The sequence below is a fragment of the Platalea leucorodia genome, assembly GCF_965183815.1.
Source record: "Platalea leucorodia genome assembly, chromosome: 1".
Lineage (NCBI taxonomy): Eukaryota > Metazoa > Chordata > Aves > Pelecaniformes > Threskiornithidae > Platalea > Platalea leucorodia.
Window position 1 is genome coordinate 120,386,125 of NC_138823.1, and position 17,740 is coordinate 120,403,864.

The 17,740-nt window shown below is 47.5% G+C and overlaps 1 protein-coding gene across 1 annotated transcript in view; it reads right to left on the reverse strand.

Annotated features, from left to right (window-relative positions):
* Positions 1 to 3,539: 3,539 nt before the first annotated feature.
* Positions 3,540 to 17,740, reverse strand: part of TMEM108 (transmembrane protein 108) — a gene marked incomplete at both ends in the record, with an annotated part of 87,225 nt that continues 73,024 nt past the window's right edge. Inside the window, 2 exons of the mRNA XM_082307276.1 lie at positions 3,540 to 3,662; positions 5,153 to 5,307. Of these exons, the coding sequence (XP_082163402.1) occupies positions 3,540 to 3,662; positions 5,153 to 5,307 (278 nt within the window). The remainder of the gene's footprint in view (positions 3,663 to 5,152; positions 5,308 to 17,740) is intronic.

Here is a 17,740-nt window from a genome sequence, read left to right on the forward strand (position 1 = left end):
TCCCATTTCAGGGGAAATCTCCCTGCTGCTGCTGCTGCAAATGTGGCAGATGAAAAGCACAATGGTGTTTACAGGGACAGTGGGACGGGGATTCAGTGCAACGTACGTGTGTTAAAATACCAGCGGTGTTTTCTACGCTGACACCCAGATGATTTCCTACCCTTATACCCACAGGTATCTAGACGTATATTACAAACGCGTTGGCCACTCACACCCATGCTTGCTCCAGACAGCGGCTCCTGCAGCAAGATGTTACCTAAAGTTACCCAAACTCAAAGTTTTGAGGAGCCGCAGGGCCATGGCCGAGCCGAACCAGCCTTTCTCTGCCGCAGAGCCTTGAACGCTGCCTCGGCCCTGTTGCAGCTTCTGGATTTCTCTGCGCTCTGGCTTCACCACCCGACCAAGGCACGTTGCCCCAGACCCAGCAAATTTTAACTAGGGACGAGCACCCTCACGTCTAGCCCTGCTCAGTGGGTTTGTCGCATTATCGGCTGCACTCGCTCCGTTCAACAAGGGCCCATTTCACTCTGGCTGCATAACATGGCGACAAAGTGAGGGAGCTGTGACCCGAAAGAAAAGGGCAAAACAATCCCTGAGACTTATTGCAGGGGATGGAGGCGTTTTCCCCTGCTCTTCTTTTCATGTCACCGCTCTAGTGATCAGGTGGGTAGGTTATAGGTAGATAAGTAGGACATGTGCGTGGTACAGTGGGCTCCTTCACTCTCCAATGTTAGGGATAGCTTCACAACCAGGATACCAGACTTGTTCCAGCGTAGGATTAGTGTGTGCACATCTTAGTAGGCATGCCTGTAATGTGCTGATGTCGGGCATTGCCCTAATGCGGTGGAGGTTTGTACAGGGGCAGCGGTGAGTCTTTGGCGAGATGGAATACAATCAGAAATCCCTGTCTTCCGCGGGTGCCTAATCCTGGTTCGCTGGGTTTGCGGCTGGAGTTTGTTTCGCTTGTTTTTTAAGTCAGAGAACTGCGAGACTGCCTACAATCAGGTCACCATTTCCCAGCTGCGGGAAGCCTGGGAACAGCGCAGCATCTCACAGCTTTGCAAATATTTTTGGCTAGTTTCTGGGCATTCTGCATTTAGATTACCAAGCAAATTGTGCTGGCTAAACGAGAGGAATCTTCCAGTGTTTCTTACACAACATTTTCAGTGTATTTGCTCTGTGTCAAATTAAAAAAAAAAAAAAAAAAAATCTGCCTTGCAAAAGCAATACCGTGTACAGAAAACAAATGTGAAAATACGGACTTTTTTGCAAAAAGAACTGAGTTTAGATTTCTGACGCCTCGTTCTCTCTTTCCACCTCCCTGTTGAAATAGAAGATGAAGGTCCTCGTGGGATTGCTTTCGCTCTTCGCAAGACCCTCAGGAAGTTTTTACTCTCTAATCACCCAGGAGGTCGTTTAGTATTTGCTCATGAGGATCGCAGATATCATATTGCGTAGTGTTTATCCCACGGTGAAAAGGTATATTCCCAAAGTGCCCATCCATGTCGATACACAGCCACGTCTTCCTGCCTGCCGCAGTCACCTCGTAGGGAAGCGGTGCATTACTCTCTGATTCTGAGCAGAAAATCAAATACCGAGGAGAGCCTCTATAACATTACAGTTTTCTAATTTTAGGAAGCCTGTGGCCGGCATTCAGATTTGTGCCTCAGCACAGTAGAAGTGCATGTGTGGGACAGGGAGAAAGGAGGGACGACAGTGCCTCAGTGGCCCCCCGGTCCCGGAGGGAGCCACGTCTTAGTCTGATGCCAGCCATCATTTAGTAAAGTTGTCAGGTTGCTCTGACCAACCACAGCCACTGGGACACCGCTGGCAGGAGGGAACAGCTGGACCAGATGTGCCGCTGCTATAATTCCCTTTTCTGGTACCAGCCGTGGCTCACCTTGAATAAGGCATATGCTTAATGATGCTACGCTGACCCCGTCCGGCCCGAGCTTCTCTTTTAAGCAACCAAGTGATAAACCTGAGCAGCCAGTGGCACAGAGCAGCTGGCTGGAGCAGGGGGAAGGTAGAAAATAACCTACAAGGACTGATGGCCAGAGGTGGGGAGAGGATGGCCGAGATCTCAAAGGACGGAGGCCATTTCACTTGATGAATGATATAAAAAAGGCAATTTAAGAAGCAAAACTGAAAATTCGTCCCACGGTAACAGTTCTGGGTTACTCGGAGAGCATCGATTTAGGCAAAGTCATTCCGTGTTCCATGTGAGCCTCTCCTTGTAACAACCTATTTTTAATCCATCATTTGAGCTTCGTTCACCCCTACTATTCCCCTAACACTATTACAGCCTGCAATCTGTAGCTTAACTGGGTAGGACTGAAATGCCATTTTGCTCTGAAAAACTGCGTTTGCATTCCTAAGGGGGAAGGAAAGTCTCAGAGAGCAGAGGGGGGTATGAGGAAACTCGATTCAATGGCACTAGCAGCCTAAGCACACAAGATAGATAAAACAGCGGGGAAGTAGAAATGTGGTCAAAGCCACAGCACTCAACTGGTGTGAGTCCCTAGTCACTAGATTTCAAGATTTCTGATAAATTCAAAGGAGGTTTCTGGTCCTTTGAAGAGGACACTTTACACGCTTTCTTTTGAGGCTGTTTGCTCTGCAGGAACTAGGCCAGGACTCATTGGGCCGGCGTGGAGCAGCTGTGAGTCCAACGTGTAGTGTGGTTAGGACATTTACGCAGCAAAAAGGGTCGTTCTGCTCCTCGCTCCTGTAAAACAGTTTTGGAGCTCAAGCTGGAACTTGGCTCTCCTGTTTAAATCTGAAGAAGTTAACATAAAAAAATCATGGGGCACCGTTACTGCCCCAACAGGTTTGCCCATGTCGTGTGTGGCCCTGGATCCCGTGGGTGCATCAGGTTTGTTTAGCACCCCCCTGCAGCCCAGCTCCCCTGCTCTCCCCCTGCTGAGCTGGCAGACCCCGGTTGGGTTTTAACTGGAAGGGAGACTCTGAAGGGCTCAGTCCCAGTCGGTGCTCAGGCAGTGCTAGAGTCATGCAAAGAACACAGGACTGGCACGCGAGCCGTACGGACTGCTGCTGGCAACCGAGCTGGTCCTGTCTGGTTTGTATTCTAGCTTGGCAGGCTAAAGGAAAGGAGTGACCGAAGTCATTTTACAATAAGAGAAGGGACGGTCACAGAGCAGCAACGCTCACGGCCAGGCTGAGCGATGTCACGTAGGATGCAGGGTGCTGTACCCAACACACGCTGCCTGCACCAAAACCGGCCAGTATTCTGCCAGACCGAGTATATTTAGCAGCAGATTGGAAATGACAGTGAAGAAAACAGTCCATCTGACAGGTGTTTTGCTTAGAAATACCTTTATTTTATAAAGCCACAGTTTGTTCTGTAAAGTTTTACCACACTTATAAAAAAGGGGTTGACAATTCTGAGGGAGAAAAGAAAAGCTGAAAACATTTCTTGTAATTCAGGGTTACACAAAGGTTATATTTATAATATATATATTTATTTATAATTTGGAGACAGTAGAGATGAAACTGCAATACGCGGGCAGCCGTGGGGGTCATATTTCAGAGACTTGCTCATGTCCTACAAATAGCGTTTCTTGACAGAAGGGGTTCACAAGGACCATCCCGCTGTCGCGGTAGTCGCCGTTGGCGGGGGAGCGCGGCTCGGAGAGGTGGTCCTAGGAGAGAGACAGAAAAGCAGGGTGAGCACGTCACAGCCCCCGATCTCCGTGAGCAGGCAGAGCACTCCGCTGCCCTGTGCGAATGCAGGTGAGAAAGGGACTGTTATTTTTATCACTTCTCCCAATCCTCCAAAAGTGCCTGAATTTTGGGGGACCCGGCTCCCAGAGAGCTAAGTTTGGTGAGCTGGTTTTGCCCTTCTTCAGGCAGTAGGAGCCGTGAGTAAAGAGCTCCTCTGATAGTCAGGCTGATTCTTTCTCAGTCTGGGGAGCCACAAGTCGGATGCACCAAACTTCAGGTCCCTTAGCAGAATATGAACTTCCATATTCTTTTTTTTTTTCCCCACTTTCATGACACATTGCAACAGTTTCCTGTCTGTCAGCTGGGCTTGACTCCTCAAAGATGCATTTTCAGCTTTTTTTTTTTTAAGGTCAGAAATCCACATATATAGTTCCAAGCTACCCGAGCATGCCTCAGTTCAGTCATGTTCTGATCAGGTTTAAATGACTCAGATGACAGCTTCTGGAGATCATGCTGTATGCGCATAGGCCTACCATTCGATTCTTGGTAAGACTAGACCTGGTCCTGCCTTAGCTTGAGCAACGTGATTGCCAGCAAAGTGGGGTTACTGAAGCAACTGTGAGTGCTTGTCTAGTCACATCTCAGAGGTTCCTTTCTAAACACCTTTTTTTTTTTTTTTTAATTTAATGAGATGAGTTAGTCAGCTAGCTGATCTGAAAATCACTTTAGCATAAACCTAAACTCTTCACTGTTTCTAGGTTTTAAATACCTTTGAACTAAGCTAAATTATTCTTCTCTATCTCTGAGGCCAGAGAATACATTTCTATCAGTAGTATCACCTGCCCATATATGAATAATCCCACTGAACCAGTCAGATCCCTTAAGTAAAGGCTGATGAGTATACACCACCACTACACACCGTCATAAATTGATGTTTTGATTGCTTATATACTGGGAACACTCACCCCCTGAACTGGTATTTGAGAAGCTATAGGCAGCTCCTGAGACATAAATGCGCAAAAATTCTTTGCATTATTAGTTCCCAGTACCCCCCTTATCTGATGCTGTGCGGGACACACGCAATAGGCAGATTAGAAGGACCGACTGTCAGTAACAAGCCAGCCCAAAGAGCTCTCCTAAGCAGAGCTCAGGAGATGGGATGGCTAGACATTGGCCCTAGGCTCAAAAGGAAGAGAAACCTGGGAACAAATTCACCCAGAGGTGGTTAACTCCGACAACCACACAGCAATATGGAACATATCTGCAATGGCTGGGAATAGGATGGCAATCTGGTTTTGGTGACATATTTATCCCATCTTATACACGTGTAGGGGTGAGTCCTTCTCAAAAAGCTGTTTCCCTGAATATGCCTAGGGATTTCAAGGCTTTATTAATATGGCTTCCTCTTCCCTTCTCCCAGCATGGCTTCAGTTACAGTTTTCAGACACCAGTTCTGCAAGTGAAGTACCTCTGAAGTCTCCAGGGACTGGATCTCTCTCGGTAACTCTACAGCATGCCTGTTGAAGTAGTCCATGGTAATAGCATTATTCCAATAGCTCAGATTGTTTTCTGGGTTAGATGTTTTTTTCTTCCTCCTCATGCAGCAGACTGTCAGCAGAACTGCTGTCAATAGAAACATGTCAAAAAAATGGTTATTTCCTTTCAATAAGGACTCATCAGTACCATGGATTTGTTTTTTATGGTACTTAAGGAGAGGGCTGGCGACCTTCATTCACACCATTCACTCTCAGTCAGATCCAGCTCTCTCCTAGCAAACCCCACACAATTAAGTCAGAATCTGGGCCAAGCAGATGAGGCTTTGGGCTTGGTAGGATATGCAGTTTTTACTTTCTTTTTGATGTGAGTTTATAATCTTCAAGATGGGGCTGCCTGCCTAATGAAAAGCTTTGGTGTTGTAACTGATGGCATTTTAATACCTAAGCAGGGATTTATAGGCCCTCAAGGACAGAGGGCAGTCCCCAGGGACTGAGAAGGATGCCTCTGCCCAGATCTTTTCTGCTTCTAGCGTGTTCAGACGCTGCAGCGATGAGCACATTAGCAAATGAGACACCTGTCCCAGACCCAAATACCAAATTCACAAGCTTGTAGTTGCACATCTTCACTACCAAACACTTCTGCCCTGAACTGCCGCTGATCCCTGCCTCTGTCACCTGCCATTCATAACTTGGATTTTGGGTACTTTGTGACCATGCTCCAAAACATCAGCGACCGGCCAGGGGAAGAGATGGGCTCCTGAGCGGGATGAGACGGTGATGAGGTGGCGTGGAGATCCCCTCCGGCACCTCTCGTACGTAGCTTATGCTTCCAGGGTAGCATCAACCCCAGAGCTGGGGTTTTCCTGCCTGTCTCCATCAGCTGTATCAGGATGTGGGATCTACTGATAAGCGTAATCCGTTCCCCACACTTGCCTGGGCGTTGGTGGTGCCTGAGCCTGGCTTTCTTTCTTATCTGTGGAGCACACTTAAGCTTCTGCAATCTGAAATATTTGAGCTTAAAGTAGAGCAGTTAGGCAAGACGAAGTGACCAGCCAGTGAAACTTGTTGATAAAATTGTCTGGTCTCAAGGCCACTGGTACGGGACCGCAGAGATGCCACGGTAACGCTCCTGCAGCCGGTGGGCTGAACACAAAGCTGGTCGAGTATTATTTTCTGGAATTGCTTTCGGTTTAGACATCACTGTTGCAATTTAGATGGGTAATCTTGGCAATTTTACGAAAGCCAGGCAAACCCACTGTAACGAACTTACTGCTCCCGCCGGCCCTTGCTCAGGCAGAAGCTGAGGCGCCTACGAGGGTTTATTCAGAGGAGTAATGCATAAGCTCTGTGCACTTATCTTATACCTGTGGAATTAATTGACCAGTTGTGCTTGTAATCTACCTGATTTATACAGACAGACAGGTAGCTGGATGTGTACTTACTTTGATTTGTACCTGTGAAATAGGGAATGCCCTGCCGTAAATTCACTCCATTATTTCTAAACCCCTCATGGTAGAAAAGGAGAGAGAAAATATTCATGAAGCAGAAAAACACATTATATTCTAAGCCACAGGCAAAATTATTTATTAGAATTATAGCCCAGAGGAAAGAAAAGACTGCAGAGAGGTCAAAGCTGCTTTGTAAGTTTTGACAAACATTGCAGCTACCCATATGCCATGGGTCTAATTTCTTATCCCATCTACTCCCATAAAATGGCATTACAAAAGTGCAAGGCTAGAGCTCTATTTAAAACAAAAGAATAAGCTACTAAGACAAAAAAATTAATGGGTTTGAGTTCAGGCAGTTTATGTGTCACTCACAGGGAAAGGTGAGCTTATGCTACAAATCTTCTTCCGAAACTAATTGAAAAACCTCCTGCACTGTTCCTGCATGTTTCAGAAAAGCAGGTCGTCATCAAACTTACTTATCTTTGACTCATGTTGCTCCACTCTTTCTATCACCACTAACTTCGTTTGCTGACAGCCCGACAGCACAACTCCTGCTGGTGTGCTCACAGGCAGGCACCCCGTGGGGGCCACCAGCACTGCTCTCCATCTTTGCTCCCTACTTTCCTGCTACCTTCTCCGTGTCCCAGCCCAGCTGGCAGGCTCGATAAGATTAGAAATTGAAGCAGGACATACATTTAGTCCTCCCTACTGCTGGCGAGAGCCAACAGACCTTGGACCTTGTTGGTAGTCCAGCAACAAGCGCTCCCTAAGGCACAGAGCATTTTTGAAGGTGCCTAAGGATAAGAGAGCCCCAGTAAAGCCAACTCTATTGCTGTGCAAATATTTTGAAAGCCTGAGGTTTTACAGCTTATAAAATGCTGTGGCTGCTGACAGAGAAGTATCGGATTCTGGTTTTAGGGGCTGGAAAGCTGGTGACACTGAGTCGAGAGAGATCTCTGCTTCTTCCAGCAGGAAACGGCCTTGCCGTGTGCAGATATAGTTGCTATATAGCAATAATGCTCTCTCCCTTAATTACACTCTTGGCCTCCAACTTTAGTGCCCACACAAGAAAATGGATGGAAGACCATGGAAAATGGGTTCCTGAGCTTCCTTGAATATAACACATTTTAGCAGAAGGCTGTCTACCTAAGCTGCCCCAATTCAAAGCAGAAGAGACCTGATTTAAGAGGGAGAGAAAGGACAGCAGGGCTGCAATGGGGCTCTTCCCTCTTCATCTCATATTAACTAACTACCCTTTGGGGGCATATTTTAGTGAAATTAATGTAGCTAACATAGGACCACTCACTTCCAGAACAATACTAGGAACAGGGTACAGCTTTACCGATATTCTTAGATATCTATTTGCTCCCATGATTGAAGTTATGTGTATTACAGGAAAAACCCTTTCCAAACAGACAGTTGCGATGGCCAGCGAGGACATATTAAGTGGATGAAATACATAGAAGGCAGAGATGGTTTGGAAGGGAGAAATGGCAATAATAACAACAACAGAGCTGAAGAGAGAAACGGCTGCTGCAATACCCTGCTTATCTTTCCTGGTGTATTACATGATGTCCTCATAAGGACAAGAAAGTGCTGTTGTTCAGCGCTGCCATGTATCACCTCTGTTTCAGAGATGGCCAGCCCTTTGGGTAGAAAAAGGGCTAACTCTTCTCTGGTTTTCAAACACTCACCTGGATGCTTTCTGGGAGCCAGAAAAGTTAAACCAACTTTTCCCTTTGCCTCCTCCATGTTGAAGTCAATAGCGAGTGCCACAAGAGGGACACTTCAGCGGTGTCCCTGTGTCAGCCTGAAGCTCCCCGTATAGGGATCACGATACATGTTAGGAAATACCCGGGGTCTCTGCAATTTTGTGGACACCAGAGGTTCAGGGAGCTCAGAAGCCTTTCTAACCTGTATCCCTTCCCCTGCTGCTAGTCCGGAGGGAGAAAAGTCAACCCACGTGTCCAGGGGCTAAGAGCTGCCGATGAGTTCCAGCTCTGACCCTGGCCTCTTTCTGGCCTTAAGGCAAATTATGTCTGCGTTATCTGTCCCCTCAGCCATGAAACAGGGCATACGACATCCCACACATGGGAGAAACGAGATTCTCACAGATTTACAGGTTGCTAGGCTGGTGGGAACATGTCCATCATCTACCCTCCCCTGCACAACGCCTGCACACCAGGAGACTTTCACCTGTTAACTTAACCGTAAGCTGTACTTAAGGTACAGCACATCGCATAGGAAAATACCCAGCTTCATTTAAGGACATGGAGTGATCGGATATCCATCCCATTCCCACAAAGTTTGTTTCAATACTTAATTTCCATTGTGGGGACATGTTTACATTCCCCTTGTTGTCTAAATAGCTCCAGCTTTATCTACCACTTCCTCAATCTCCTCTGGCCTTTTTTATTAAAACCTTCCACTGTGCTATGAGAAATGTCCCCCATATATGTGGGCTTCAGCCTCTGCTTGGACTACATGATGACACAAGTGGAGTTATGTTGCATTTCTCAGCTCTTAAATCATTCGCGTAGCTCTTTTCTAATCTTCTAACCTTTTTTGAAAAACATAAACCACCAGGATTATATACCATATTCAATACTGGCCTCATAAATGCAGTGTAATGAGATCATACCAGTTCCCTACAGTTTCCTGGTAGTCTTCTGTCTTTTCTTTCAACTCACTTAAATATTTTACCAATCTTATAAAGCTGCATACCTCCTTCCCCTACTCACCAGCTCCCACATAAAACACGATGTTCACAGGCCTGAACGTTGCAAGCACTTGTAAATCAGGAGATATTCAGACCGAAGGATATTAGTTTACTTTTCCCTGTGACTGCAGATCATAATATAAACTAAGTTTCTACAGAACCCTTGCGTCAATGACTAAAATGGTGTTTTTTCCATATTTCTTTCAATTTCCCTCATTTACTGTGGCCGTCTATAGTGGTACAGCTTTAGCTGTAATACAGGTATCACAATGGGTTTGGTTATTGACCACGGCTGCTTACATCTGGAGACAGGAGGCTCTTCTCCAGGTCAGTCTGAGCTCACACCTGGGGATCAGACTCAGGGCTTGGGATCTCTCTCGCTTCAGACCAGGAAGCAAACTTTCGGAGGTTTTGCGATGGAGAAAATGGGTGAGATAATTTTGGAATGTGTCCCAGTGCATGAAATTTGAGCTAAGTGGGGTTAGGTCCGAGGCAATCCTTCATATATTCTTTGAGTTCTGCTGATGCCTGCGTTCGGAGGCTCAGCCTTCCTCTCGTGTTTTCCCGTGTCAGCAGAACTGACTGAATGAATTGACTTCTGCGCATCTGATTTGCAAGTTTCTGTTCTTCCATGTTTTATCGTGTCATTCTGTAATTACAGAGACGTAAGTACTGGAAGCCCAAGGACCGGGACAGTGGGTTTTAAAATGAGTTCATCTTGTGTCTTGTTCTGCATTGCAGAGACAGGCACCCACACACGTACCAATGCACGTGCACAAAAATGTTCAAGGCTGCCTGAAGGACACCACAAAAACAACTCCAACTGTGACATGCAGGAAATACTGATATCAGTGTTATACGTGACTTTGCTTTTCTGGGAACGCAGTGATACAGAATCCTTCATTTTTGCAGCTCTCAAATGGCGTTACCAACATTACCCCCATTATTTATACCACGAAACTGAGGTACCAAATGGTGAAATGATTTCCCCAGGTTCACACAGCATACGTGGCTCGCACATTTCTATTCAAAGCATTACTTTTCCAGCTAGCATTTTAAAGGATTTCAGTGGGACTCAGAAACTTATGCATCCTTAAAGAAATATGTACTGTAAGGATGGGGAGGCTAAATCCCCTCTCTTATTTCAGCAGGCAAGCTCCTGAGGCCCAGGTCTTCAGGCTAGTGCTATAGCCACTGAGCCACGCTACCAGCACGGCTGGCGGGACCTGCCAGTCCTCAGTGGGGCTCAGATGCCAGGGCACAGCGATGCTGAACAAACCCTCTGCTGCTTCCTACTCTTAGGTGCAAATCCCCACAGCGGGAATGGGCTGGTGAGGGGACCCGGCAGGGTCTTTCCAGTGCAAGGAGAAGTGCAGCATCCCCGGCACTTCTTCCAGTGAGAGAATGAGGAGCCAAGGGCTCCTGTGGTCACTCTCTAGCAGGTCACTTCCCTGCTATGGAAGTTAAAATGCCCACAGGTTTTCATTTAACAGGTGCCTGTCAATAAAAGGTGTGACAGCGAGCAGCGTGTGGGGCCCTACTGCACCATGCATCGGAGAGGGACAGATGTGTCTCTGCAGCATCGTGGTGCGTTTTCCCTTCCAAGAATTTCGGGCAGCACAAGCTGTGCACAGGAGCTCCTGGAGAAGGAAGGCTTTTCCAGCCTCCTCGCCACCCCTCATGCAGGGGAGGGATTATGGGGAAAGGCACAAGGGCTCCTGGCAGAGGAGAGATGCGCTGGCAACTGTGCAGCTCCACAAGGGCTCTGGAAACAGCCGGGAGGTCGGCGAGCTGGCTCCGGGGCACTCCTCATTAGCAGGAGGAGGGAGCTGAGTTAATTAGATTCCTGCAGCTCTGCAGCCGTGCACAGGCTCCGGTTGCCTCTCCTCACCTCCTTCCACGTCTTCCCAGTGTGTGTTGCTAACTTCCCTGCCTTGGGGCTGCCTCTGCCCCTGGTGCAGGGCCTTACCCTTTCTCACAGGTGTCTCAGCCGCAGCTCAGGGCTTGCTCTCCCCCTCGGTGGGTCTGGCCAGCAGCCTTGAAGGTGCCAGCCTGAGCACAGAGCCACCAGCCTGCAGCTCTGGGGCAGCAAGAACCTCCCATGATAGGAGTCCTCAGTGACTTCATCCGTGGCTTGTTCCCTCCTAAGGCAGCTCAGATATTTAAGACCATGGGGCTGAGTCTCAGCATAGGAGATACCTCCACCTTTCAGCATCCCAAGGCAGGAGCAGGACAGTGTTTTCTCAGTCCATGCCCACAACAGCTGTGAGGGCCTCTCACCGACAACATTTTCACCCCTTGAAGATGAAATGAAATCCAGATGGCTGTACTCTTCATTCGCCTCTTAGCATCAGCCCCCTCTAGACCAGAAGTGATGAGCAAATGCCAGCGTGGGGCCTTCTGGCCTCAGCTGCAGGCGCCTGTGCCCGGGAGGTGGCGACAGTCCCCTTCGCACACCGCACGCCCCAGAGCGCACACTGTACACCGCACACCGCGCACCGCACACCGCGCACCGCACACCCGTGCCTGAAGATACAGAGATGCCTGAGGGTCAGGAAATAAAGTGCCCCTCCGGTGTGCAGCGCAGAGGGGAGCCACGACTGATACACGTGCATCTGGGTAAAAGTGCTTTAGGTTGTTGTAGCTTATTTTTCTTCTCCTATAGGAATAACCTATGCCTGTACAGCAGCGTTTATCATAGCATAGTTTAAGCAGCATAACTTTTGGATGAAAGCAGTTCCCTAGGCACTTTCAGCCAGATCCAAAAAAATCCCATTTAAATCCCTGCCTGCCATTCATTTCAACTCTGAAATACGTCGGAGGATCCCAAGATTTTAAAAGGAGACCCACTGAAGACCATCCTCAGAAATCTGGTCCTGAAAGCAGGACTTAAATATTTGAATCATTTAAACACTCAGTTGTATTAGAGATGGTATAGATAATTTTCAAAATAGTATTTGCCTTTTTAAAAGGTGCAGCTTACAAATACAAGAAACAGAATAGGCACAGTCATATGAACACGTACTGTTATGGCACACGTGATAAGAAGAAAAGTTTAAACACCACTATTTAATGAATAGTGGGTTAGAAGTCCTGCCAACAGACTCTTCATATTATTATTATTCTTCATAATAATAACTATCATTAGTTATTGGCTCATATATGGCACACTGCAGGCAGAGACATGCACCAGTTTACACACTGGTTATGTTTCTTTCTTATGCTTGTGTTGTATGGTATTATATTTTGTGTTTTGTATTTGGACGCTTTCTATTCGTTATCAGCTTTCTTTCTGAATATTGGCCCAAACCATAATGCTTGGAAGAATTTATTTGATCTTCTGTTTCTACTGATTGATAGACAAGGCACTGTTCATCAAATCATCAAATACTGCTGCTTCTCATCATGTGCTTGCTATATCCCAGTTTCTCCTCTCCATCTTTCACAGCACTATGTACACACACTTCTGCTTTGGTTTCTCTCTATTTTGATTGCCCATTTTTTAGGTTTAAGCTTTGTTCTCACTTGTGGTTTTAACCACGTTGGCAATAGCAGAACCCCTGGTCCCAGAGGTACAAGTCTAACAGATATGCTGAGCCAACCCAATAATTTGCAGCCGCTGGAAGGATTAGCGCGACTCCCTCTCCAGGTGTGCGTATTCCTGCAGCCTCATCCGCTCCACGTCTCCCGCTCATCCCACCCCGCGGGGAGCTGATTCAGCTCACGGGGTGGACAGAAAGTAACAAAGAGCAAAGTGAATATTTTTTGACCACTTCAGCAATCTGAAAGTGTCTCAAGGAGGTGTCAGGTCAGGCGCAGGCAGAAGGAGAGGGGCAGGATGAGGTGGCCGTGCCTCGGAGAGGGCAGGAGGGAGCAGCACTGTCCTTTTTGGCAGGAGTAAGCTGTGTGCGAGACTGGCTTGGTCAGCTCATCTAGCCTTGTCCTCAGTACAGCTCGTAGGTGTAAATAACAGAATTAATACTCAATGTTGTTGGCTGCTACCCTTTTATGTTTCCTCAGGCAGCAGAGGCTGGGAAATTTTTTGTTTTGTTTCACTCCAGACAGATCAGCGTAATCACACCCCGCGACAGTGAAACCCCAGAGAATATGTTGTCCCACTTTGCTGACATAACCCAGCTAAGCAGGGGACACCCCGGCATCCACTCACAAGCTTTCTCATAATTTCTCATGTGTTTTTTGTAACTGAGTCAAATGACGAGACCTTAAGCCAGCTCTGGGAACCCACCCTGCCCTGGTCCCGCAGGTGGCTGACTCCTGGTGTCTGAAGGCCAGGATTTCAAACTCTTCCTGCTCCCGCAGCAGCTGCAAAGTTGGAATTAAAATGGAGGAAACCAGCACTTTGATTATCAGACTTTAAAATCTGATAGTTCACAAACTGCCTGCAATGAAATATGTTATTGCACTGGAAAACTGGTGTTTCCTAAGGTATTCATCATTACAACTGTCATTAATCCTTTGGGTTAGCAGTGGACTTTTTAAATCCAATGCCAGGGCAGCATATAGCGCTTCCTAGATTAAAGACTTGTACAATTTTTGGTTACCAGCTTAAACGGCTTGAAGTAAAGCTGCTTCACCTTCTAGAGTTGTTCAGCCTTGTGTTACACCCTCAGATGGAGGGCCCCAAAAGACTGATTTCTAATAGCAACAGAGCAAGTATGCTTTGAGTGTAAACATTTTAGCCCTGCATTTTGAAGCTAAGCACTTCAGTCAGTGAATGTGATCTCTGTCTAGTTATTGCTTCTCATCCATCTCAAGCCGCCCTGCCTCTGTTAGCTCTCCACCTGGTCCTTGAATCATGGGCTGAATTTTAAGGAAAGAGAAAGCAAAATAAAGCAGCAATTAACTTACAACATGAGGATATAGGTACGCTGATAGCCAGAATGATCCAGGCAATGTCCATCTTGCTGAGACAGATGGTTGCTCTGTGCTGGGGTTTGTCCCCCTCGGTGACATGGGAGATGTTTCCTTGCACCCCAGGTTTCCAGGTCCCGGCAGGAACCAGTCTGTTTAGGAAGTTCCCGGTGGCAGTGGAGCCAGCCGTGGAAATGGAGCTGGAAAACCTCGTGGCAGGCGCTGCGGAGAGAGCACTGCCCAGCAAGGTCGCGTTAGTCACCACGCCGTGCTGCGTTGGAGCGGGTCCCTTGGGGTCTCCCGCTGCTGGGGAGGAGACGCTGATGTCAAAACTGGTCTGAACCGAGTGACCCGTTGCTGCTGTTGCAGATCCAGGGCCAGCAAACAGAGGGACATTTGTACTGAGATTCAAGGTTACCCAAGAGTTGTTTTTGCTCAGCATATCCCATACGCCATAGCGGGTGGGTTTAAAAGGCACCGACACTGCTTCAGGATCAGTTGATGGTCCAGCAGTTGTGGTGGCAAAATCTGCCTCCTGCACCACTAGCTCGGCCCCGTCCCCTCGCTCTGCTTCCCTCAGGCTTCCCGAGGCGTTGCGGTGGGGAGAAGGGTCTGAGTGTGTAGTTCTTGCCAGCTCCGTGCCATTCGGATCGCTGGACGCTGCAGTCTGGGACTGAAATGGGTGGTCTGTGAAAGGGCTCCTCAGGGTAGGGAAGGGAGAGTGCAGGGTCGTCTTTAGGTAAGGCTCTGAGGACTCTGTGAAGTTGCCTTTGAAAACCTGGAATATTTTCCCCTTGGGGCGAGTCTGTCCCGAGTACAAAGCACTCTGGTTGTATAAACGATACGTTTCCTTTTCGCCGACGTGAGGGCCGCTCGCTTGCTTTTGCCCGGTGGAGGGGGCTTTCTCCGCCAGGCTGCCGGGATGGGGAATGGCACGAGCGGACGTGGGAAGGGGCTTTGCCGCGTGGCGGTCTTTGTGGCGAGGTGTTGTTCCCATGGCTGTGATAGTGGTAGTGTCCATTGGGAAGCCCTGAGAGGAGGAGACAGTGGGAGACAGTACCTGAACAGAAAACACCAGCTCTTCTGTCAGTGCCAAGATCAGTAGAACACCTGGAGGAAAAAACACAGGGAGAGGGTGAGACACCAGGGAGGGACCAGCGGACAGGGAACGACACAGCTTGCGTGTCTGGCAGGAAGGAATACCTTCCATGTTCTGCAGAAGGACAGAAGAGCTAGCGTCCAACTTTGTCGGCTTCTCTGGGAAAGTAGGAAGAGAAAGGGAAATCCGCAAGGGCTGCGGTGGCCCTGTGGCCGTGGGAGCAGCGAGGTGGGAATGGGAATGTTGCAGGGAATCTCTGTGGCAAAGGGAGAGAGGAGCTTGCAGCATGGACTCAGGACAGTGCTTTAAAGTGCCATAGGCAGGTGATTTCCCCGTAGAAGCTACAAAGCATCCTACTCTTTAGGGGTAGAAACAAAAGACGTTTTCATTTTTCTTTTGGCCAGGAGGCCTCCAGATGAATGTCCGCATCATTAGGGGGAACCTTATTCCGCTCATTCTTTTGGCTGCAAAATCCTAAATTTGGCTGCCTCCAGTCTTGGATGCCATTAAGCAATCTGTTTTTTGAGAGAGCAGCTGCTTAGCCCTTGCTGAAAATTAGGTCAAGAAGGGATGTCTGATGAGAGGGCTTCCTAGGTTATATATGCTGTCCTTTACTTAGCAACTTTGGAAAATCTAGTCACTTATTTTAGAGTATGAGATGTGGAAAATCTCCAAATGTTAAAAATGAAAAAGAAAACATAGCTATCACAGCCATTTTTAAACCCCCCATGATTATTAGGGGTCTGACTCAATCTAACACAACTGCCCTTTGCACCCATAGACAAATGTTTGGTTGTAACCTGTTCCGTGCTCACATGTGCTGTGGGATTGGATTGTGTGAAATCTGCCTCCCGCCACCCTCTGTAGCGCACATCGTTTCGTGAGGTGCCAGATTCACACTGCTGGGAACATCAATTCTTCCATTTATTCCTAGTCCAGATAATGGACGTGGGCAGCTGCAGTAGCATAAGCCTCCCCGGGATGCAGGGCTAATACACCGTGAGTTAGCCTGACCTACGGGGACCACATCAATCACACGTCACCATTTCCATATGTTGAAGCTGTCGAGCGTAATGTGGATCTCTGCCCACTAGCAAGCACACAGAATAAATCCATTTTGCACAGTCCACTGAGCATCATCAGATGGCACCATTAGCACGGTGCTAGCGTGAATTTCAACCAGCGGTGTCAAGGTGAAAAACGTTGTCGCAGTCTTAACAAATCAGGGAGATGAGTTCGTCAAAGCTGCAGGACTCCAAACTGGGTAATGATCACCTTCCAGCCAAGAGTGTGGAGCACCTTCCTGCCCTCTTCTCCACCCTTCCCAGGCTTGCCAGTTTTCTCCGTGAATGTTGTTATGCCATTTAGTTCTACTGTACTTGGGAATACCTGTTGTGGGCACCAGCAGAAAAGGAAGACAGGGACTTGGGAAAATGTGGACACCTCTGATTAGGTGTCCACTGGGCCCTAGGGCTCTGTTTCACGTTGGGCAGATGCAAATGTAATGAAATGTGTTTATCCTGAATCCTGTGCATCATTCACACCCATTCTCAAGCAGTGCAATAATGTAGCAAAAACTCACCGAAGGAGCAGTACCTATTCCTCTCACCCAGCTAAATGCTCTACTTCGATCGCTAACCATCATTTCTGAACCAGAACAGGGCAGAGCTCTGCAACCAACAAAATTCACCTCATCTTGCCCCCAGCAGTCTCCTGTTACTTCGCAGAGTATCCAGAAGATGAAAACACTGACTGGATAATGTAGTGAGAGTCAATTACAAGCAATGCACTTTCCACTGCCTGATGCTAAAATTAGCTCATATATTTTTTTATTTCTGAAATAAATATCTCTGCCAAATAAACCATCATCTGGGATACTGCTTGCCAGGTCCTAGCCAGCTGCAGACAATATGCTCTTAGCAGAACACCTAGTCAAAGAAAAAAAACATTCTGTACGCTGAGATGCAACCAGGAGAGCAGATCGTGCTACACTCGTGGAGCATCACTCTTGGAAATGAAAGGCAGGAGTTATCTTCACATTTTTGGCAGCACTTATTCTGAGGTCAAGGTCAAAGCAGATATTCTAGTGTCCATATGGCTAATATTTCATGCCAAGACTAGTTGCTGCCACAGAACAAATTCAAAGAGGAAAGGATGACGATTTATTTTGGATTTGGTGTGTGGAGATAATGTTTCAGGAAACTTTAGGCCTGCTGTTCTGAGCACACAAGATAAAGTGCACTGGCAGATCCTATGAGATACTAGATTACAATGATGGTAATGCCTGCTAAAATTTTTGGATGTTCTTTGTACATTCTCTCACACCTCACGCGCAGAAAAGCATCTCTATTGGGTTAATGTTTTTCTCCAGGATATTCCTTAAGGAATAAGGAAGTGGTCAGCTTTTCTGCATATTGTGCCC